This window comes from Aptenodytes patagonicus, chromosome 7, assembly GCF_965638725.1.
Source record: "Aptenodytes patagonicus chromosome 7, bAptPat1.pri.cur, whole genome shotgun sequence".
Lineage (NCBI taxonomy): Eukaryota > Metazoa > Chordata > Aves > Sphenisciformes > Spheniscidae > Aptenodytes > Aptenodytes patagonicus.
The window spans coordinates 42828396-42848233 of NC_134955.1; the positions used below are offsets into that span (position 1 = coordinate 42828396).

At 36.8% G+C, this 19838-nt stretch overlaps 1 protein-coding gene across 4 annotated transcripts in view; it reads left to right on the forward strand.

The window, feature by feature from the left end:
• AKAP6 (A-kinase anchoring protein 6) overlaps nt 1-19838 on the forward strand; it is a 293258-nt gene that overhangs the window by 130718 nt on the left and 142702 nt on the right. For 3 of the 4 annotated variants that reach the window (XM_076345005.1, XM_076345007.1, XM_076345006.1), the window contains exons 5-7: nt 418-540; nt 16844-16940; nt 18208-18374. In XM_076345005.1, coding sequence (XP_076201120.1) covers nt 418-540; nt 16844-16940; nt 18208-18374 — 387 coding nt within the window. The remainder of the gene's footprint in view (nt 1-417; nt 541-16843; nt 16941-18207; nt 18375-19838) is intronic. The other variant, XM_076345008.1, reaches the window with a different exon arrangement.

Below are 19838 nucleotides of genomic sequence, written 5' to 3' on the forward strand. Positions count from 1 at the left end.
CCTTGTTCATGCAGCTTTGTTCAGCACTTTCTTCAACCAACAGTTCTCATGCTACACGCAGTCTGCCCAGTGAAAGGTCTTCGGCTCAATTTTCATTGTAATCTATATGCAGCCTTTTATATATCCTCCTAATATCTTCTAAAACTTTGCTGTTTTCTCCATTTCATCACAGTCATATGGATCTCACATTGTCCTGCCCCAAAATAACACCTTAGATTACCCCCCGAAACACTGTTCTGCTCCTCATTTACTAGAAGACCTCTTGCGAATTGTTTTTTTCTTTGCATGCTTGTAAAAGGCAAAATTTTACCGTACAGTACTCTCCTGGCTTAAAAAAAAGTTGAGCATACATTTTTCAGATTGCCATTTACTAACAAATATGCTTTTCTTGTTCTTTCTTTTTTCTTACCTGGTAAGGGGTTTGTAAGCAAGCTGGATGAATTCATTCACTGGTTAAATGAAGCCATGGAAACAACAGAGAATTGGACTCCTCCTAAAGCAGAGACAGACAGCCTTAAACTGTACCTGGAGACACACTTGGTAGGACAAGATTATACTACGATTACTATCAGTAATTGAAGTGTTCCGCTGTGCTTTTTATTTGATTATTATTTTTTAATTACTAGTGTGCATCTATATTTTAATGTAAGATTTGCAGCATTGCAGTTTATTTTAATGAAAATACCAACAAATTATTTTCTGTATTTGAAATATGTACTCATAGCTTTTTAAAAATTAAATTAAAAGCCAGAATTACATCGCAATTCAGAAATTATCTCCAAAACTGAAAGAAAATGGCAATAGCAAAAGGAGAAAGGATAATGTTTTTTTCTGCTGATCATTCTAGGATTTTTACTACACTGTAACAACAAAGCTCTTACTAGTAAGGAACTCTTATTCTCTCTCCCACAGTTTTAGCATGGTACAGAATCATTTAAATAAAATATTTGAAATAATTATTTCAGTCATTTTACTTGATGTGCATTTCTGTCGTGTAATTAATACAACTGTCACTAACCTTGTTCTTGCGCAAAAAGCTAAAACATTGGGTGGAAGTAGAAAACACTTGGATGAATAATCTTCTGAATATATTACAGGCTAGAATTATAGATTGAGAAATATCTGATAAACCTTATGAGACTTTCACTGAAGTCTTCCAAGAGCTGTTTCTGGTTATGAGGAGGTGAAACAAAGACCTGAATGAAACCAGGTATTAAGTTCTCAAAAGCAAAATTTTACACTGTAGGTAGAGAATAGATATCAATGTATGCTGTTCAATGGGTAGGTATCTTAATAGGTAAACTACTCTGTCTGGTAAAAACTAAAAAAAAAAAGAAGAATGGAAAATTAAGATAAGAAATTCCCTCTCCCTCTGCCAAAATCTTAGGTTCTTGCCAGTATGAATTGGAAGAAAACCCAGTGATAGCACTACTCTGAGCCGATGAGCTAGACATCCCAGCTGGATAAAATAGTGCATTAGCTGAACCCACATCAGAGCACCAACCCCCAAAGCTCAGTCTCGTTTCCAGTCTCTGATAATCTGTTGGTGAAAAATTATTTGACAGTCCCAGGAAGTCACGTGATGCATTACAGGAAAAAATGTCATCCTAATCCCTACCTTAATACTGGAGTGACCATTATTAAATTAATTAAGTATACATTAACCACATATACAATTAGAACCGAACTGAAAACTGTCTTCAGAATATCAGCTATACAGAAAACTCTTTTGTGTCTTTTGTTCTTAAACATTTCTGTTGTCATTGTGCCTACAGGCAGCCACTAGATTAAGTGCCCGTTGTGGTAGTCTATCAAATGTAGTACGAAGACACTGCATTTTCGCCTTACATTGCAGATTTTGGATTTTGTGGCAGAGTTTGGATTTTTGCCTTGTACTGCACACACTCGGTCCCATGATTCCCATTATGTTTACAGGTGCCCTGAAAACACAGAGCACATCGTGAGATCAGACCTCAGAAAAGGCATTGGTCATTTCATTTTGTTTTCTTCTTACTCTGCAACATGAAACTTTTGGAGAGATGAATTTTTGTGAGTAGAAGTGCAATTTTCACTCTTGACTGGATAAAAAGAAACGTATTTCATGAACAGGGCAATCACCAGGCTGAGTCTCTGTCACACTCAGTTTCTTTTTCCCCTTCCATGGGGAGGAGCACAGTAGCTCTTTTGCAGGCAAATGACTTCCAACTTTGCCTTGTGGTTCTGTGGGAGGTGAGGCCAAAATCATCAGACTGGAATGTGGAGTAGTAGGCCAGAGGCAACTCCTCTCCTTCGTTGCTAGAGGTAGTCAGAATAAATGAGTATGTGGGCACCTGTACAATTTCACTTTCCCTTTAAGTACTTAGGCTCCCAGCTGTACTCTATGTATCTGCATATCTTTGGGGTAAGAAAATCTTTGTATGTTTCAGGATGACTACGTTATGAAACAAGGTGGTTTTTTCCTTTACTTCTGTGAAGAAGTAAAATGTCTAAAGAACAGTTCAGTTTCAATTTGATGATAGTATAATGATTTTTATGGCATATATAGCCAGTGAAAAAATCATTGCACAACCTGAAAAAAAGTAACTGTGACTTTTCTTGTTGGATTTCAGAAAACATATGCTATCATATTCATTTCTACACAGCAGAATTGAACTATTAAAATACAGAGCATTTTTATAGCGGGGAAGATAGCTATTTGTATTAATTAGATTGTCAGCTTTTCAGTGGCATTTGTCTGTCAGAAATCCTAATCTGTGTTTAAACAGAAGTATATGAACTTCAATTCACATTAAGCTCAATGTTAAAATTTCCCTTGATTGAGCATTGTAAGACAATGGTGATCAAGGCCTTTGTGAGGGTACTTATACTGCTCATTTTCTTCTTTTGCCAGTCAGGTTATACATGCTGTCAGACTCACCTAAGATTTGTTGAAGTAAAGGGGGCTTAGTACTTTGAAGGTTTAGGTTCCAGACTTATGGGCTCATAGTACAGACACTGGTAGCAAACTAACCTGGAAAACAAAGCAAATGTGTTGGTTCTTTTCTATGTATTGCACCTGTGCTAGCAAACCTCATAAATATGATTCCTCACTGGTGCAGATTTCTGGTCGTAGGAGGAGCGAAAACTCGGTGTAGATTAGTATTTTTATTTTTATTAGCAGAGGCAAGGTCTTAGCCTTTGGCATAAATTATCAATTTCACCACCTGTGATACTGTTTTCTTGGAAATATGTTTGTTGCAATAAAAAAATTAGTGCCATAAAGAGAGAATATTTTGCATTCATGAATTAAATCTCTGTTGTCAAAATCTAAGAAAAGAAAATATGGGAGCAGGAAAACAGAAAAATGTACTTGTTCCCTTTCTCATTATTGGATGGGAAAAGTCTTGCACAGGAGACAAGGACAAGGTTATGAACATCCTCCAAATTTTTCAGCATGTACAGTTCTTGACTGTCGTTTTAGGGTCCCAATGTAAATTGTTGATAAAGGATTGAATTTTAAAGCCTCTCCTCACTCAGCCTCACTTTTCTACATCTTTGACATTTCAAGAAATGGTGTGGCACAGACACTTACAGAGAGTGTGTTTATTAAAAAAACCCACCACAAGAAACCTACAACACTAACTTATTAGAATATTTGTATAACGTCAAATCTCTTGAACAGGATGGCAAAGCAAATCTCCATTACAAGCGTCCCTGCATGACATCTTCAGCTTAAATTGGTGGAACTCCCCAAACTATTGTTCTAGTTAATTCTTATACCTGGTCTGGCAAGGTTGTCCACCCAGGATGTTAACCCACTTTGAAGCATACGAGTAGTGTCTGTGTATTGCTCTTGACCCAGCAAGAGCCGCCTGCAGGCATCTCTGTGACCATCTGAAGGTCCCACCTGGACAGCTCCTGAAATAATTGGTGAAGCACTTTGTTGTGAAGGTGGAAGGCAGCCTCTCCTCAACTTGGTCCGTTGTTCTCAATTAGCCCATTATCTCATCTGTGCAGAGACTGGCTGGGGAGCTCCTGAGCCACCCAGGGAATTCATGACTAAGTGCACTGTGTGTGCACACAGGCACAGCTCTGGTACCCAAATACACCACAATTATAATTATTAACTGTAGGACAAATTGGAATTTCATTCTTAAATCACAGTTACAACTTAAACTCCATAGATTTTGCCATGATGAGTAACCATATGGTTTGGTAAAGAATATGAATCTTTTCTACAAACTGAAAGGTAGTCTACATCTGGAATGTGTGCCAAAAAGACAATCTTCAGCTTGGAGGATGGTTTTCTTGTAAATTTTAAAATTCAGTTCCCTGATTTTCTGCAGAACAGGAGTTGCTATATGCTTCATTTTAGATAACACCAAAGCACAAAGCTATCAATGAAAATGCTCTCAGAGACCCCTGGAATAGTGACTGAAATTATTCTTTCAGTTTTACGGATCTTCACAACTGAGTAACGTCGGTGAAACTGATTTGGGAGCTGTGTGTTTCCCATTCATATGAGAGGGCTGACATGGACCTGCCACTACTTGAACTTCTGGCACCCCTGCAGGCAGCCACCCAAGCCAGCAGATGTTGAAAACACTAATATGTTTTCATAAAACAGGTGTTTTTCAGCAGAAATCTAGTTTGCCACAAAGGCCTCAGTCAGCCCTACTAGAGAAAAAAGTGAGGCAGGTTTTGAATTTTGTGAACGATTAGGCTCAAATCACTTCCTAATGAAAAGATAGCTTCATTGACCTTACCAAAAAGGAACTTCTGAAAATGGTTTCTGATTCGCTTTATCTTTTGTAGCTCTTCTTTTCTGTTATGCTGATTCTTGCCCATTGGCACCCTGATCAAAATCAGCTACTAGCAGACTCTAAGCATAGAGTTGGTGGTATGCAAATCAGTTCTCATCAAAAACGGTATCCTGAAGGCAGCTTATGAGCTAATGTCTAGATGGTACTGCTGTGCTTGTGAAACCAAACAGACTTTCTTACCAGCTCAACAAATAAGAATCCACCATGTTGCTCTTGACCATTTTAGTTTGCTAAAATAGACATTTTACTGCTCTTTATCCCTGACCCAAACAGATACATTGTTTTAGCACAGTAAAGAAGTAAGCTAGCAAATGAGGAAATGTGAAGAACCACTGAGGAAAAAGTTTAGACAAAAGGCACTATATATATTTGCCGAGGCCTAGGACTTTTAATTCTGTAGTCTTAACTTTTCCCTTTGTTGTTAACACAGTACTCTGTTTTCTTGTTGCTGCACAACTCCTAGTTGTGCACCTTACTGTGGTGTGCTCTTAGGTCTTTTGGCCAAAGCCATTTCTGTGTCTAGCGTCATATTTAGACTAGATAATACAAGACTTTTAAATGGAAACCTACAAATGAAAAATATCTTATTTTAGACTTATTTGATGGAAATTTTTAAATCCTTCTTGCATTATTAGTAGATGTTGACAAACAATACTTTTCAGTGGAGATAAAATTAATTAAGGAAAGGTCGTCTTAGAAATTTGGAACTAGTAGTCAGGCATTTTTGTCCTAACAATCTTACTCTTCAGAATTTCTGTAAGATTAAAATTCTGAAACCTTGAGTACAGGGAACATAGGCGGGGGGGGGGGGGGAGGGAGGAGGGGGCGGGGAGAGAGAGAGAAATGATAGACTGCATTTTTTCTTCAAAACCAGCTAAAGAATGGTCAGAGGTTCCCATGGTGATGTACTTTCTTTCAAAGTGGCTGTTGCCTTTTGCCCTTTTGAGTAAGACCATGGCTGTAACCTGCCTACATTTAAGTTTGCAATTTGGAGGATTGCAAATCATAGAATCATAGAATAGTTTGGGTTGGAAGGGACCTTTAAAGGTCATCTAGTCCAACACCCCTGCCATGGGCAGGGACATCTTCAACTAGATCAGGTTGCTCAGAGCCCCGTCCAACCTGACCTGGAATGTTTCCAGGGATGGGGCATCCACCACCTCTCTGGGCAACCTGTGCCAGGGTTTCACCACCCCCAGCATAAACAATTTCTTCCTTATATCTAGTCTAAATCTACCCCCCTTTAGTTTAAAACCTTTACCCCTTGTCCTGTCGCTACAGGCCCTGCTAAATGTTTGTCCCCATCTTTTTCATAAGCCCCCATTAAGTACTGATAGGCTGCAATAAGGTCTTCCCGAAGCCCTCTCTTCTCTAGGCTCAACAACCCCAACTCTCTCAGCCTTTCTTCATAGGAGAGGTGTTCCATCCCCCTGATCATTTTTGTGACCCTCTTCTGGACCCACTCCAACAGGTCCGTGTCTTTCTTATGCTGAGGGCTCCAGAGCTGGACACAGTACTCCAGGTGGGGTCTCACCAGAGCAGAGTAGAGGGGCAGAATCACCTCCCTCGACCTGCTGGCCACGCTGCTTTGGATGCAGCCCAGGATACGATTGGCCTTCTGGGCTGCGAGCGCACATTGCTGGCTCATGTCCAGCTTTTCACCCACCAGTACCCCCAAGTCCTTCTCGGCAGGGCTGCTCTCAATGTTTCACTTTATTCTCATTGTAACTCTGGATATAAGATATTCTTAGAAAAGATGGCAGCCGGTGGTTTCTTGTTTTTCCAGATAGCACAAGGAGGAATTGTTTGTCACTCATGGAAAGAATGGAGGAGGATGGTCTCCTTGAAAATAATTAGTTGTTCACATCAGGGTTATTTGTTTGTTGTTTTTTTTAGGCAAAAATATGTTCTGTTTAGTTGCAACTAGAATAGCAAATATTGTTCTGTGGAAAGTACAAGCAGCTAGGATTGCATGGAGTCATTGTAGTACAACGTGTTGTTTGGATATGCTAAATGATCATTTCCAGGAATCAAAATTTCTTGGTTTTCTTTTCTAATAAATTGATCCCTGTCTGTAATTTTTACTTCAATTTAGTCGCAAGTTTTGTGCCATATTAAAGTGCTTTTTAGCCCAGAATTGTTCCATTATATTAACCTTCTCAGTCACCGTGATGACTTTACATGCTACAGTCTTAAAAATATAAAGAAAGTATCACTAATATTTCAAAACAAATTATACAAGTTGATTCACACTAGCATTTACTTCTCTTCTGCATAGGAAGCTTAGATGTCATCTCCATTCCAAAACCAAATTATTCTTAAGATATGGGAGTTTTGAGAGTTTTATTATCTAAAGAGAAATGAAATAAGAATTTTCCTGTGACCAGTATAAATGTTTCTGGCCACATCATGGCTCAGCACTTTCTTAGCTGTAAACAGCAAATGCTTTCATACAGAAAATAGATTGTATTTTCACGTTTAAGAAATTGTATTGGTGAAGTAATGATGCTTCCGTGATATCTCATGATAACTGATCGTCTGTTTGTAACAAGTCTGCTATGTCTGAAAAAAAAATCATTCTCATCTCCCTGGAAAATCTCATTTTCTGAAAAATGTCAGTTTAGAGAAGTATTAAATGCCTGTTCTCACTGAAAATAAGGTTAAATACACATGCCTTGGGCTAATCTACTGGCTGTCTTTGTGGTAGCGGTGGTAACAGTAATTTTATTAAAGGTATTAAAGCCTCTGAAATGGCTAAGTTATGTACTGTGCTTTTGCTATATGGGCATTTCCAATGTCCATGGCAGCCAATTTAGATTTTTTCCTCAAAATACACAATGGTATCTGCAGGATGATGGTGCTAAAGAGTCTGAGCACCATGAGTGGACTGATCTCTTGCTTCTCTAAGGACTTTGGTTTGAATCTGTTCGGCCTATTGTTAGTTTGAAAATCTGAATTTTATGCTGTTATCTTGAAAGGCATTTTGGGTATGCACGGGTTCCTGAATGTATGTCCTTTTATATAGGAAGCAGTCTGCAGAACATACTAATCAGAGATATAGACTAAACCCATCAGATTTCAAATAACAGGCAAATAAAAGGACTTAATAGGAAGTGAGACATCAACCTTAAACAAAGGGAATGCATGTATATTGTCAGTTGTGACTATTATTCAGCTTTTAAAATCTGTAAACCCAATAACCTCTATGTAAGTTTTTCTGTTTCTTCAGTTAAAGTGCCCGAGAACATCAAAAGGAACTGTTGCTGTCATTTAATACATTTGGCTGTACCTGTGTTATAGTCTGGAGCCAGAGAGTGTACGGTTGCGGGCAGTGGGAGAAATAGAGGTTTCTAAACTGTTTGGACTGTTCTTTTGAACTTCAGTGACTTTTTTGGTAACTAAATAAGAGAAAAATCATGTATATAAGAGAAAATCCAGGTGTATATCCTGCTAACCACAGTACTGTTGTCCTGACCAATACAGAAATACCGCACTTGGTCTAAAATTGTTTCCCATAAGGTCATGCAATGAAGAAGAAATGACACGTATCTTTTCTTTGTAAGGAGAAGGAGTGGGCCATGTTTATGCTTCCAGCTTCACAGAAGTAGGAGATCTGTTGTGATGGAGATCTGTTATTACTATGTGTGTTTTTAATGAAGGAAGGGACTGTCCATTTACTGTCCTCCCATACTGTTGCTACCAGCTATTACCACACCGTCCCACTCAGGAGGTTTATTTTGTGCAAGCCTGTAGCATAAGCAATAATTTCTTAATAATTGTCCCAGAGACTGAATGGCTTGAATACTGTTAACAGTACTACTTTTTTCTAAACCTGTCTTCCAAATTTGTAGATACCTAACCTTGTGTAGGTACTTTGTACAGCTGTGAAGAAAAAAAGGATATTGCATTTACTTGGTTTTTTGATTGGTTCAAACCTTCCCAGGACTCCTTTTCTTCTCTTTGCTACCACCCCAGATTTACACAGTTGTGCATAGGAAGGGGATAGGACCCCATAATAAAAGTTAGCACTGTTGGGCCTGCCTGTAACGTATTAGTTGTTAACTAGCTCCACAGGAGGCTGTCCCAGCTTTTCTGGTTCTGAGAGCCGCAGCTATCTCTGGACAGAGGAGGCATTAAACCAGAGGCAAAGCATATTAGGACGTCATCCTAAAGTAGCTCTGCTCTTTCTACTGAAGGGGAAGGGGAAAATTGTAATGTCCAAGATCTAAACTCTATCACTTGTGAGGATTTTGAAGTCTTTTGATCTAAGTGTATGGAAATATAGTGTACGAACAAGTTTGATCTATGTCTCAAGAACTGTATTGCTCTGTTGTTTTTTTTTTAATTCACTATGTCTGAGGTTTAAAACAATAGAATTTTATTTTCACCGATATCCAGGATGCTTTTAAGCTAATGTTTATTCCTTTGGAGGAGGGCACAATGAGATCCTTAAAACACAGGGTTCTTTTACATGCAAGAATATAGAGGGTGGTATATTCCTCTGAGTGTGTATTAAATACCTGATGTAGTTTTCTTAGAAAACAAGGCCAAACGCTGTCATAGAGCACATTAAAATCCAGATTGTTCAGACTTTGGGAAATGTTTACATTCATTTGCACTTGTGGGTGAAGCTGAACAAGGCAGGGTAACTTGATTTGGCAGTGTTACAAATTTTCATCCTCTCTCAAGTCTCACCACCCAAAACTGTAAAATTCTTGGGTGCTGTGAGGTATCCCAAAACACAGATACTGTAAGTTTGAGCGGTGAAAGTTAGGGATTCCACTGGGTCCATTGTGTGCCTGGCCTGCAGAAGAAATTGTTTGCATGCAGGGGATTCAGTGCCTATAATAATATAATGAAATCAAACGGCCATTATAAAATGTTTTGAACTAACTTGATCAGGAAATTTCAGTGAAAAAGTATTTTATGTAAGTTCTGACTTAGAAGCTTTATAGCAATTGCAGAATAATCACTCTTTGAATGACAACTTGGTCATGCTCTTTACACTAATTTATCATTGTAACAACTTTTGAAACACCTTTAAAAATTTGATATGAAAGTAATGTTTATTTTATTAATAAATTGCATAATGCTTATGTAGGTACTCTGTTAATTGTAATTTTTATGTTTATTAAAATGTATGCTATTGCCTGAAATTTTAGTATGCTGCTACGATTAATGTAGATGTAGTCTGTAATTTGTTTTTGAAAGTGAAATGAAATTTATTTTTTAAAAAATTCTGAGATTAGAAATCATTAAAAGAATATAATGCCAGGATCTCAAAGGAAAGCACACTTTCAGCAACATTTAAACTATATTTGCTTTTACTTACCTGCCAAGAGCTATGGTGCACTCCCATGGGTTCTGTGCTATGTCTTTCAGAGGCATAATATCATTCCCACTTTAAGTACTAGAAGTAATACAATTGCTGTCTGTGTTTTGGTGTTTGCAATGCCAAAGCTTTCAGTAGAAATATAGAAAATTCAGGGCATGAATGGAGGTCTTGATTGGTAAATGTTTTTCTTTGCATCTCCTATGATTTTTTTTTTTTTCATTTCTTAATTCTACAGATGAATTGGGTTAATAGTTTGGGATCTCAGTTTATTACATATATTTTGCTAAGAAGGCATTTTAGTTCACCTTTAAATTGCATAAAACCTTATATCTGTACCTATATAAAAAGCAAATTACATCTCCCTCATATTCCCCTGAAATTTTAATAGAACTAAAATCCTTCAAGGATTGTTCTAAAAGTACATAGTGTTATTTAGTGCCAGTGAGTGCTTTTTGGTCTTTAAGTTAGTAAATTTATATTTAAATAATATATATGTATATGTTTTTCCTCCCTTAATAACTCCATATTTGCCAAGGCTGCTATGCCCCATGAATTTATCTTTGGGTTGGAAAGCTCTTTTCTCTTGGTTGGCTTTTTTCTGCATGTGGTAGGACAATACAACTTAGGCATATTTTGATGAAATAGCTTTCGGGCATGGTGGGTCTCCAGGTGGAAGAAGTGTACCTAGAAACATGTAAGATCAGTCAGACAAATGTCATCTTGGTAGAAAAAGGAGTCAGAAGACTATGACTTTCAGATCAAGTGAAAGGTGGAGAATGTGTATCAGTGATCAGAAGGTAAAATCATTCCCGAGGTTGCTATAATTATCTCATTACTAAACATTTTGAACTCAGAATGTTCAGTTAATATTATGTTTAAAAGAATGATAAACTTACACAAAGAAATTGTCTGAGCAGTCCATCTTACATCTGATCTACATCTACAGTGGCACAATGCCAGCATGAGGTGATGATTATGGGATTTCAGTAGTGAGGTTCCCAGATCAGTTTTATGTCAATTTTAAAGGCATTTTAGATTATAATCTGATATGTGAATTGACATAGACATTGGTATTGTTATTTTCCCATTTTTAGTTGCCTACAGATGCCAGTGGAAGGAATTACCGCCAGAGAAACCCAAGAAATTATTGTCTTTTAAAGCTTTCTTGTTGTTGCAGGGGGTAGAAGACCACATCTTCTTTCCACTAGCTATTCAATCTTAAAAAATATCTACCAGCTCCCATTGGTTACAGAAGGAAATAATGTGTGGTTCATCTAAGAAAAATGGTGGTCGTATTGTATTAGGCATTAGGTACTTGCTTAGCAGTTGGTAATAATTGGCCCCTTGGCCATCATTGCTATAGGGAGGGTATGTTCTCAGTCTTGGGGAGAGAAGAAAAAGACTCTTAGTGGGTGCTGCAGCTTCAGAGGAGAATCCACCATGTTCTTCTTAAAAGCCAAAGGTAGAATCCCTGCTATCGTGGTAAAAATCAACCTTGACTATGGAGCTGCATAAAGCATTTCCATAGTGCTTGTGTCCTGTTTAACAGGTGGAGTGTCACTCAGCTAGAAATACAACTTAAAAGAAGAAAATAAAAAATTCTTTATCATCACCTAGGTTTTATGGAAAACATGAACAAAGGAGACATTGACTGGAACTATTTCACATGTAACATTTAATTCCCAGGAAAACATATCCTAGTGACTTCTAATACTAAGTAGGCTTTATATCCCTGATGAATAATGTGAGGCTTTCCTAAGTAAGATATTTCCCAATTGTTAAAAGGTCAAATAGTTTGATGATATATTTGTAGATGTAATGTGTGAAATGCACTATTTCACAGAAGATAGGATCTTTTTCCATGTACAAATTGCATATGAATATCCATTTTTTATAACCATTGACCAATTAATTATGTATTTAATATTATGTCGTTAGAATGCTAAATATGTGACCATTTCCATGATAGTATAAGGGCAGCTTACATGGTAGTTATTTTCTTGATTTACTGAATGTCATTGGTAGGTAATGTTCAGGAGTATGACAATACCACTACATTATTACATGGCTTATTAGGTTATTAACTCAAATACATACATACTAGGCAGTGACCAAACAGAGACTTTCTGTGTGGTCAGAACTCCTCAAGAAGAAAAAAAAAAAAAAAGTAGTCAGTAGACAGCTACCTTTCCATAACCAAAAGTTGAATTCAGTACTTGATATCTCGGTATTTTGTCATAGCAAGCTATTGGGAGGTAACTGTGCCAGGACCAATACAGTTGCAAAAGTAACTGTGTATTAAGAATATAAGAATAAATTTTCAGGACCTGTTTTAAGTCATATTCCCTTTAAGACAAAAGAAATGTGGTAATTTAGAAAAAAAAAAGAAAAAATTTCAACATTTTTTTCCCTGGAGTTTATTGGTATATAGCATATATTTAATAAGTAAGTGACACACATTTGTTGCTCCATTTTCTTAGAACTTTACTGTGTGTTGAAACTGTCTCCCTATCCAAAACATAACATTGCTGATAATATTTGTGGGAGTTTGGTTATCCTCCCAGGATTGTCTTAGTCAAAGAATGCCATTTCTTTTCTAGCAGAAACTGTTCCCATCACTCTAAATTTCACAATTGAATTATATCTGTCACAGTAAGTGTTATAATTGAAAGTGCTATGTTCTTAGCCAAAATATACATTCAACTGTACCTAAGTATAGAAGTCCATGTTTTAGTAATACTGTGGTTTTCTAAAAAATGTAAATTACTATTAGAAAATTTTAAATTAAGCTTTCTGCTTCAAATTCTAAAATCATAGGTCACTTAGGTAATTTAAATTGTCTGTACCATTGCTCTAAAAAATAAATGCCCTAGAAACAGTGATATTTTTCTCAAAGGTATTTAAACACATGAAAAATGAACCTCAAGAAAATTAGGTCTCAGGGGCACCCCAGTACACCACACATGCTAATAGTATGATTGACTGAGAAAATTAAAATATTTATTTTAACACAGTATCTTAATCTGACAATAGGTGTAAACTGCTGTGTCATTTAAACTAATCTATACTTATGTATACATTGTAGGTTCACATGATACCTAGTTGCTTATGTGTGTTTCAGAGACACAAAGTACACTGGAAATAGTTGGACACATCATGGCTTAAAAAAACCTGCATGCTTATACAAAGTCTGTGTGCCTCTGGAAACAAAAATATTTAATAGTTGTCTGTCCTTGCTGCAGATATGAATAGGTCAAGACCCAGCTCGTGTTTTACCAAATTACAAGGATTTGCTAAGAACACAAGGTTGCAAAACAGTGAAAGATTGTATATCAGAGCTCGATATGTACATACTGTAGGATAACTACTCAATAGAAGTTTCCTAAATTTAAGTAGCTACAGCCATAAAATAAATCCTCAGAGGAACTTCAAATAAATATTTTTTCAAATAATTTTTCTCATCCCCAGTTGTACAGACAAATAAGCTGAGAGGAAGAGATTCTTATATGCTGGAAAAGCGCTCTCTTATTTTTAGTGTGCTCAGAGCCCAGTGTAGATCAGGAGGTGCTGCTTTGTTCCCCGTGGAGGTTCTGCAGTATTGTTGTCCGATGGATCCATCAGTTTCCTAAAAGTCAGGGGACAGCTTCATCTGGTGAAGGCTGAGCTCCTTTGCCCCATGCAGTCAACAGAAGTAGCACTCCTGGGGCTTTGTACTTACACTTTTGGAGTCTTTATTCCTGTTTATTTACAGTTCTGTAGCTTTAATAAAAGTACATGGTTCCTGCCTCACTTCTCCTCCCTTGCTAAATAATATTGTTATTTATATATAGGTGCATGGTGACTGGGAAAAGTGCAGAGAACTTCATAAGGAAATTTTGCTTGTTGCAGCTTGTAAACTACATTATATACACTGTAGTGCTAGGGATGACATTAATGTGTTGTTTAAAAAGCTGCTGTCAGGCCAACGCACATGCATTTTCCATAATGTATATGTGCTCATGTGTGATATTTAGACTGCTCCATAGCTGCAAATGTGTCTGGAAACACGGCTTTGATTAATTGACTTCCCCCCTCTTCTCCTTTCCTCTCTTCAGATGCGAAGGCTCCATTCATTATCAGGGAAGATCAGAGGAGGGGAGCAGAGTACCTGGGTCACACGCTGTTAGAGTTACAATTTTCCAAATGCCATAAGTAAACAGTAGGGAACGGGAAATATCCAGGATGGGAGAGGACCTCTGTGTTTGAAGGTCCTCCTCCATTCCAAGTATTTGGTCTGATTTTATCTTTAGCTGTGCAGATTTGCATCTCTCCATTGTATATAGATGTAATACTTGCTACATCTTCAACTCTGTCTGCCCTTTTCACGTGTCACATTTCCAGCCCCACAGGTATGAGGAACCACGAGCACTGATGCACTGATTGAGGGCTATTCTTTCCAGTGTTCCTTGTCCATGTGTTCCTTTTTCTTAGGAAATTAACACCCGTAAGAAATTATATATACATATATAATTCTAAAGCCAAAACTCATACTTCACTACATCAATTGACAATTTCCTTTGCTTCTGTTTGTATTTATACTTATACGAATGGTTCCCTCCTTTTGATGCCTCTGTGCTGATAAGAGTTTATTTCTGCTAAATTTCATGTATGTTCACGGTATTTGTGCCACACATAATTTATCCATAAAATCAGAATTTTGCACAAGGAGAATATTGCTAGTCAAAACCCAAAAGTTTGGCCCCATCTTTATTCATCATATTTTGCTTCTTCAGTTTAACATTATTACTGGTTAATAGGTGCACCTGAAAATCAAGCTGTATTGTAGTATCTGGTGCGCTATGTTAAATGAATCTTTTCTAGGACAGCAAGTCTCTTTTTTTTTCCTAATGAAAAAGAATACCTCATCTTTTCCAATTTTCCTATCAAACACATCCACATCATCTCGAGACACTGCCACATCCAGCTGCATCTATACTCAACTTCAATTACATGAAATTACACAACCTACTCTCAGGTCCTTTAGGTTCTCTTTTGCTGTGTGAGGCACACGCGTAGTGCATTTCCTGTGAAGTGCATGATTACAAACTATTCAGTACAAGCCTGTTTTAAGTAAACAGTAAATTAAATATTGTCAGTGCTTGTTCAGACATGCTCTTACGAAGGAAAAAGAACTTCTAGATTTGGGTTCATAAACCCAGATTTAAGAAAGGGCCAGACATAAACCAGGCATCCTTTTTCCTTTTTAACTTCTCTTGGCTGACCCAGTTGTTCAACAGCTGGTACAAAACAATATATTCAGATGCCCATACAAGGAAAATTGGGCTAGACAAAACGCTGAAGGTGGCAAAATTCCTGTTTATTGCTCTTTATTTGAATGGAGAATTCTCAAAAACATTCTGTCACTAACTGTCAGGTACACTGCTGCCTGAAAGACTGTTAAGAGTCTGTCTGAGCAATATGCCTCTTTCAACCATGACAAATACAGTAAAAGAACATCATTTTATTACCGTTCTGGCAATATTATTTTCTGCTACGCCAATCAGCCTGACTACGGGAGTTGGGAAAGAAAGGAAATGGTTGCTTCCCTAAGAAATGAGGGCTTTTGAGTATTTTGTGATGTCTGCTCCTTCAGTACTAGCATGGTCACTAGTATTTGGAGAAGTATAAATAAGTTTTATAAAAACCAGAAGCTACAAACGCGCACTTGCAAAGTCTCCTTTTATGTCTGCCAGCTAACTCATTCCCAAGAGAAGGCAAAACTCTTTTCTTCCAAGGGGTCAAATATTGTTTTCATTCATTCCGTAGACATTTCAAAGAGAACAAGAGTTGCATGTGTGTGTGTTCAGGGCTGCACATGATTTATGATTAAATACAGCAAGTACCCCTTTCTTTATTGTATTTTGTTTCTCTTTCTTACATGCAAGTATGAGTGAGAAGCTCTGGCAAATAATTCACAAATTTATCCAATTTATCGGGGTGTATGAAATGGCATAACATATAGTAGATCATGTTTCCAGTTCCTCTCTCTATTACTAGATTTTAATGCAATTTGTAAAAATAAAAAATAAATTAAAAAAGAAGCAAAATATTTTAATCACTGTTAAAGCAGAGATCCTTTGTAAACTAGTAAAAATATTAGTGCAAAAAAGGATGAAAAATACTTGCTTTGCAAATTAAGAATGCAGAGATCTAAAGCAGTCTGATTTGTTCTTTGAACATGGCTATGAGAGTTAACTCAGAAACACAATATTAATAGATTTGTATAAGCGCACATAAGGCCGATATATTCAATGCTGTAATTTTTTTATGGTTTCATAAATAGTGCTATCACCAACATTTCAATCTGAAATCTGAAAAAAACAGAGCTCATATGTGGTGGCATAAATTTAGTGTATTTTATAGAACACTGTTACTCCAGATATAGCCTACGGGTTGTGACTTTTCATAAAACCTAATGAATTTCTAGATTTGTCAGCTGTTTCAACACAGATGCACTTTGCTGATCTAATGGAAACATTCTGAGCCCAGATCCAAAATATCAATAGCTTTTAGTATCACAAATTAGTTTGGCTATTGGGTAAATAGGGATGTGGTTCTTGATAAAAAGCAGCAAGTAATTTTGTACGTGTGTTTTATGATAACTGCCTCTCCAATGACTGATACTGAATTTTTTTCTCTCTCTTTTTTTTCTTTTCTTTTTTTGCAGAGTTTTAAGTTGAATGTAGATAGCCACTGTGCTTTAAAAGAAGCAGTGGTAGAAGAAGGACGTCAACTTCTTGAACTTATTGTATCTCACAAATCAGGTAAATCCTTCTGAAATATTGCAAGTCTTTATGTCTCCAGACTATTAAAGAATGAAGAAGCATTGCTGTAAATTACTGCATATATTCACTTCCTTATGTATTATTAATATTTACATTATCAGATTGACCTTCAAGATTTATAAATGTTTCATATACTGCATACAATGCAGTGATACTTATAAAATGAAATACTGCCTGCAAATAGTCTGTTCATTTTATTTTGGTCTTGCTGCTCAGCTGAGTTTCAATTGAAATCACATCACTGAAAACTTCACACTGACATTCTTTGATGTAGGTGCCACGGAAATAACATTAAGATAATGAATTAGGATTTCAAATATATATATATTTTTACATATTCTGCATGGGTAATTGCATTGGTAAAGCTTTATTTTGCCACTTAAACTAATTCTTACATCGATTTTAATATATTTATGAGGACTAGATTAAAATTAAAAGTACCTTTTTTCTTTGGTTAGGCTTGTCTTTTTCTGCAGAGGCCTTAAATCGAGAGGAGGGGGAGAGATATACTGATTTCCCTTTCTCTATCCCCACCACCCCCTATATTTTTAGATGTTTGCGTGACTTGTATGATAATAGGTTTTAATCAGCATATACTGCTACGGAATGCCATCTTAATTTTGGCCTACTTAGCATCCTTTTCATCCAGGTTGAAGTTACCCTTTGGTCTACTGTTTTCTGATCATGTTATACATTGTGCCTCTATAGTTTCACAGCATCAGACAGATCTGTGTAATGTGAAAGCTATAGGAAATTAGTAACTTCTATGTATGGTTCCAAAAAGGTATAGAAGCCATAGCAGAGAAGAGTAGTGCATGTCATCATATACTTAGAAAATGGTAATATGTAAACTACAGAAAATATTTACAGGAGTTGGAGGTCAGAAAAATGTATTTGGAAGATTATGAAATGTTTCAAGATAAAGACTAGATATTAGAGGGTGAGATTACCATAGCGTTCCCTACTGCATAGAAATCACAGTTTATGTGGGATTTTCCTTTTCTTGAACTTGTTGGCTGAAACATGATTTAACATTTAACATGATGGCTAAAAGAAATGTTTTGACCCTATAGCATCGTTTTGCAGTATGAACAATAGTAATGCTTGGTTTTATTGCTGAGAAAATACATTAACATTCTTGTTGCATTTATTCTTTTAAATATCCTGCTAATTCTTTGAATAAAGAATAATATTTAAAGATGCAGTTGCGTTTACAGCTTTTACTTTTTTCCCTTTCATTTTGGAGAAGGACTGAAGGACATGCTGCAGATGATTGCAAGTCAATGGAAGGAACTACAGAGGCAAATCAAACGGCAACACAGCTGGATTCTTAGGGCTCTGGATATCATCAAAGCAGAGATACTGGCTACTGATGTGTCTGCAGAGAATGAGGAAGGGACTGGGAGTCCTAAGGTAAGTGGCTTGAAGTTTGCCTTATTTCCTCTTATTTCCGTCTTCTTTTGAACTAGGCACCACTGAAGTTTTCTTTCCACCCTAAGGCTTTTCATTTCTACTGGGTAAACTTTTTTTTTTAATAAACAAAATGAAATGCCTTACTCTGAAACAATAAAAAAATCTTAGAACTTTCAAGTTTTCCAGGAAGACCTGTCTCATTGTGTGTAGAGGGGCATGAGGGGGAACATAAAACATTTAGTAAACAAAACATAAAGCATCTTTAACATGAATAATCAGAATGGTTTTAAATTGTTTTGTTGCAACTATAAATCACTATAATCAGTGCAATCACTCAGCTCTGACATCCATTAGCCGCTTGGTTACAGCAAATTAACAAAGAAGAGAGAAAGTGATTCATTATCTCATTCCTGTTAATGACTATCAGATGCATTGCTTAATTAGGGGATGGCCATTGTAGTGGGAAGAAGGTCATACGCCTTTTCACAAATCTTTTTGCTCTGAGTTTAAGTCCTCCATAATAGTGCATGTGTTGAACACAACAAGTACTCTAAGAATAAGGTATTGACACCTATCATCATTTTGTGGATATTAATTATTAAAGAGGGCTATAGTACTCACCAGTTGCCAAACTTAATATTTGTAAGAGCATTTTAAATACAAAACATGCTTATTCAAATTGGTGCAAGCAGTGTAGGGACACCACACACAACAGAAACTTCTGGCACAGGGTCCATGACCTTTCATTACCATCAGTAGTAAGCAAAGGTGGTTGGGGGAGGATGCATTGGAAAGTGTTGATTTTTCCAATGCATTCTAAGCAAAGAATATGCAGCAGAGCAATCCAATAACTGTTAACATCTTGGCATGCAGCAGGCTGAAATTTATAGAAAAATTCAAGATTCCTGTTTCTAGAAATAACAGAGGTTGTGCTGAATAGATTTTCAGATTCTGATGCCAGACAATTCTTTGCATTGATATTCAGTGCTTCCTAGAGAGTAGTTTGTAGGGTGACTCTTGGCTAGGATTACATGAAATGTTCTGGTGTTTTCTTACCATAATTCTACATAGCAAGAATGATCTTAGAGGTGGTGGAGGAAGAGCCAAGGATAACAATGAAACAAAAATACAGGAAAGACCTATATGCAGGAGACACAATTTGAACTGATATCCCTCATCACTTGCATGGTGGAAAATGCTCCTGTGCCACATAGCTCTTACTTTAGGAAGTAGGTGGTGGAGCAACACTTGGCTTCATAGTTAGGTCTGTTAAAGTAAACAGACTAGCTCAAAGTTAAGTTTCTACCCTGCCAATAATATGACCCTATAACTCTGAACAGCTTGACTCATCCATGGCCAAAAGTCTAACTGCTTAATCAAAATTATCACATAAAAAATGTTCTAAAATCCAGCTTGGTTTTGCTATGAAAATTATGGAATCCCTAGCTTGGAATAATTACATTC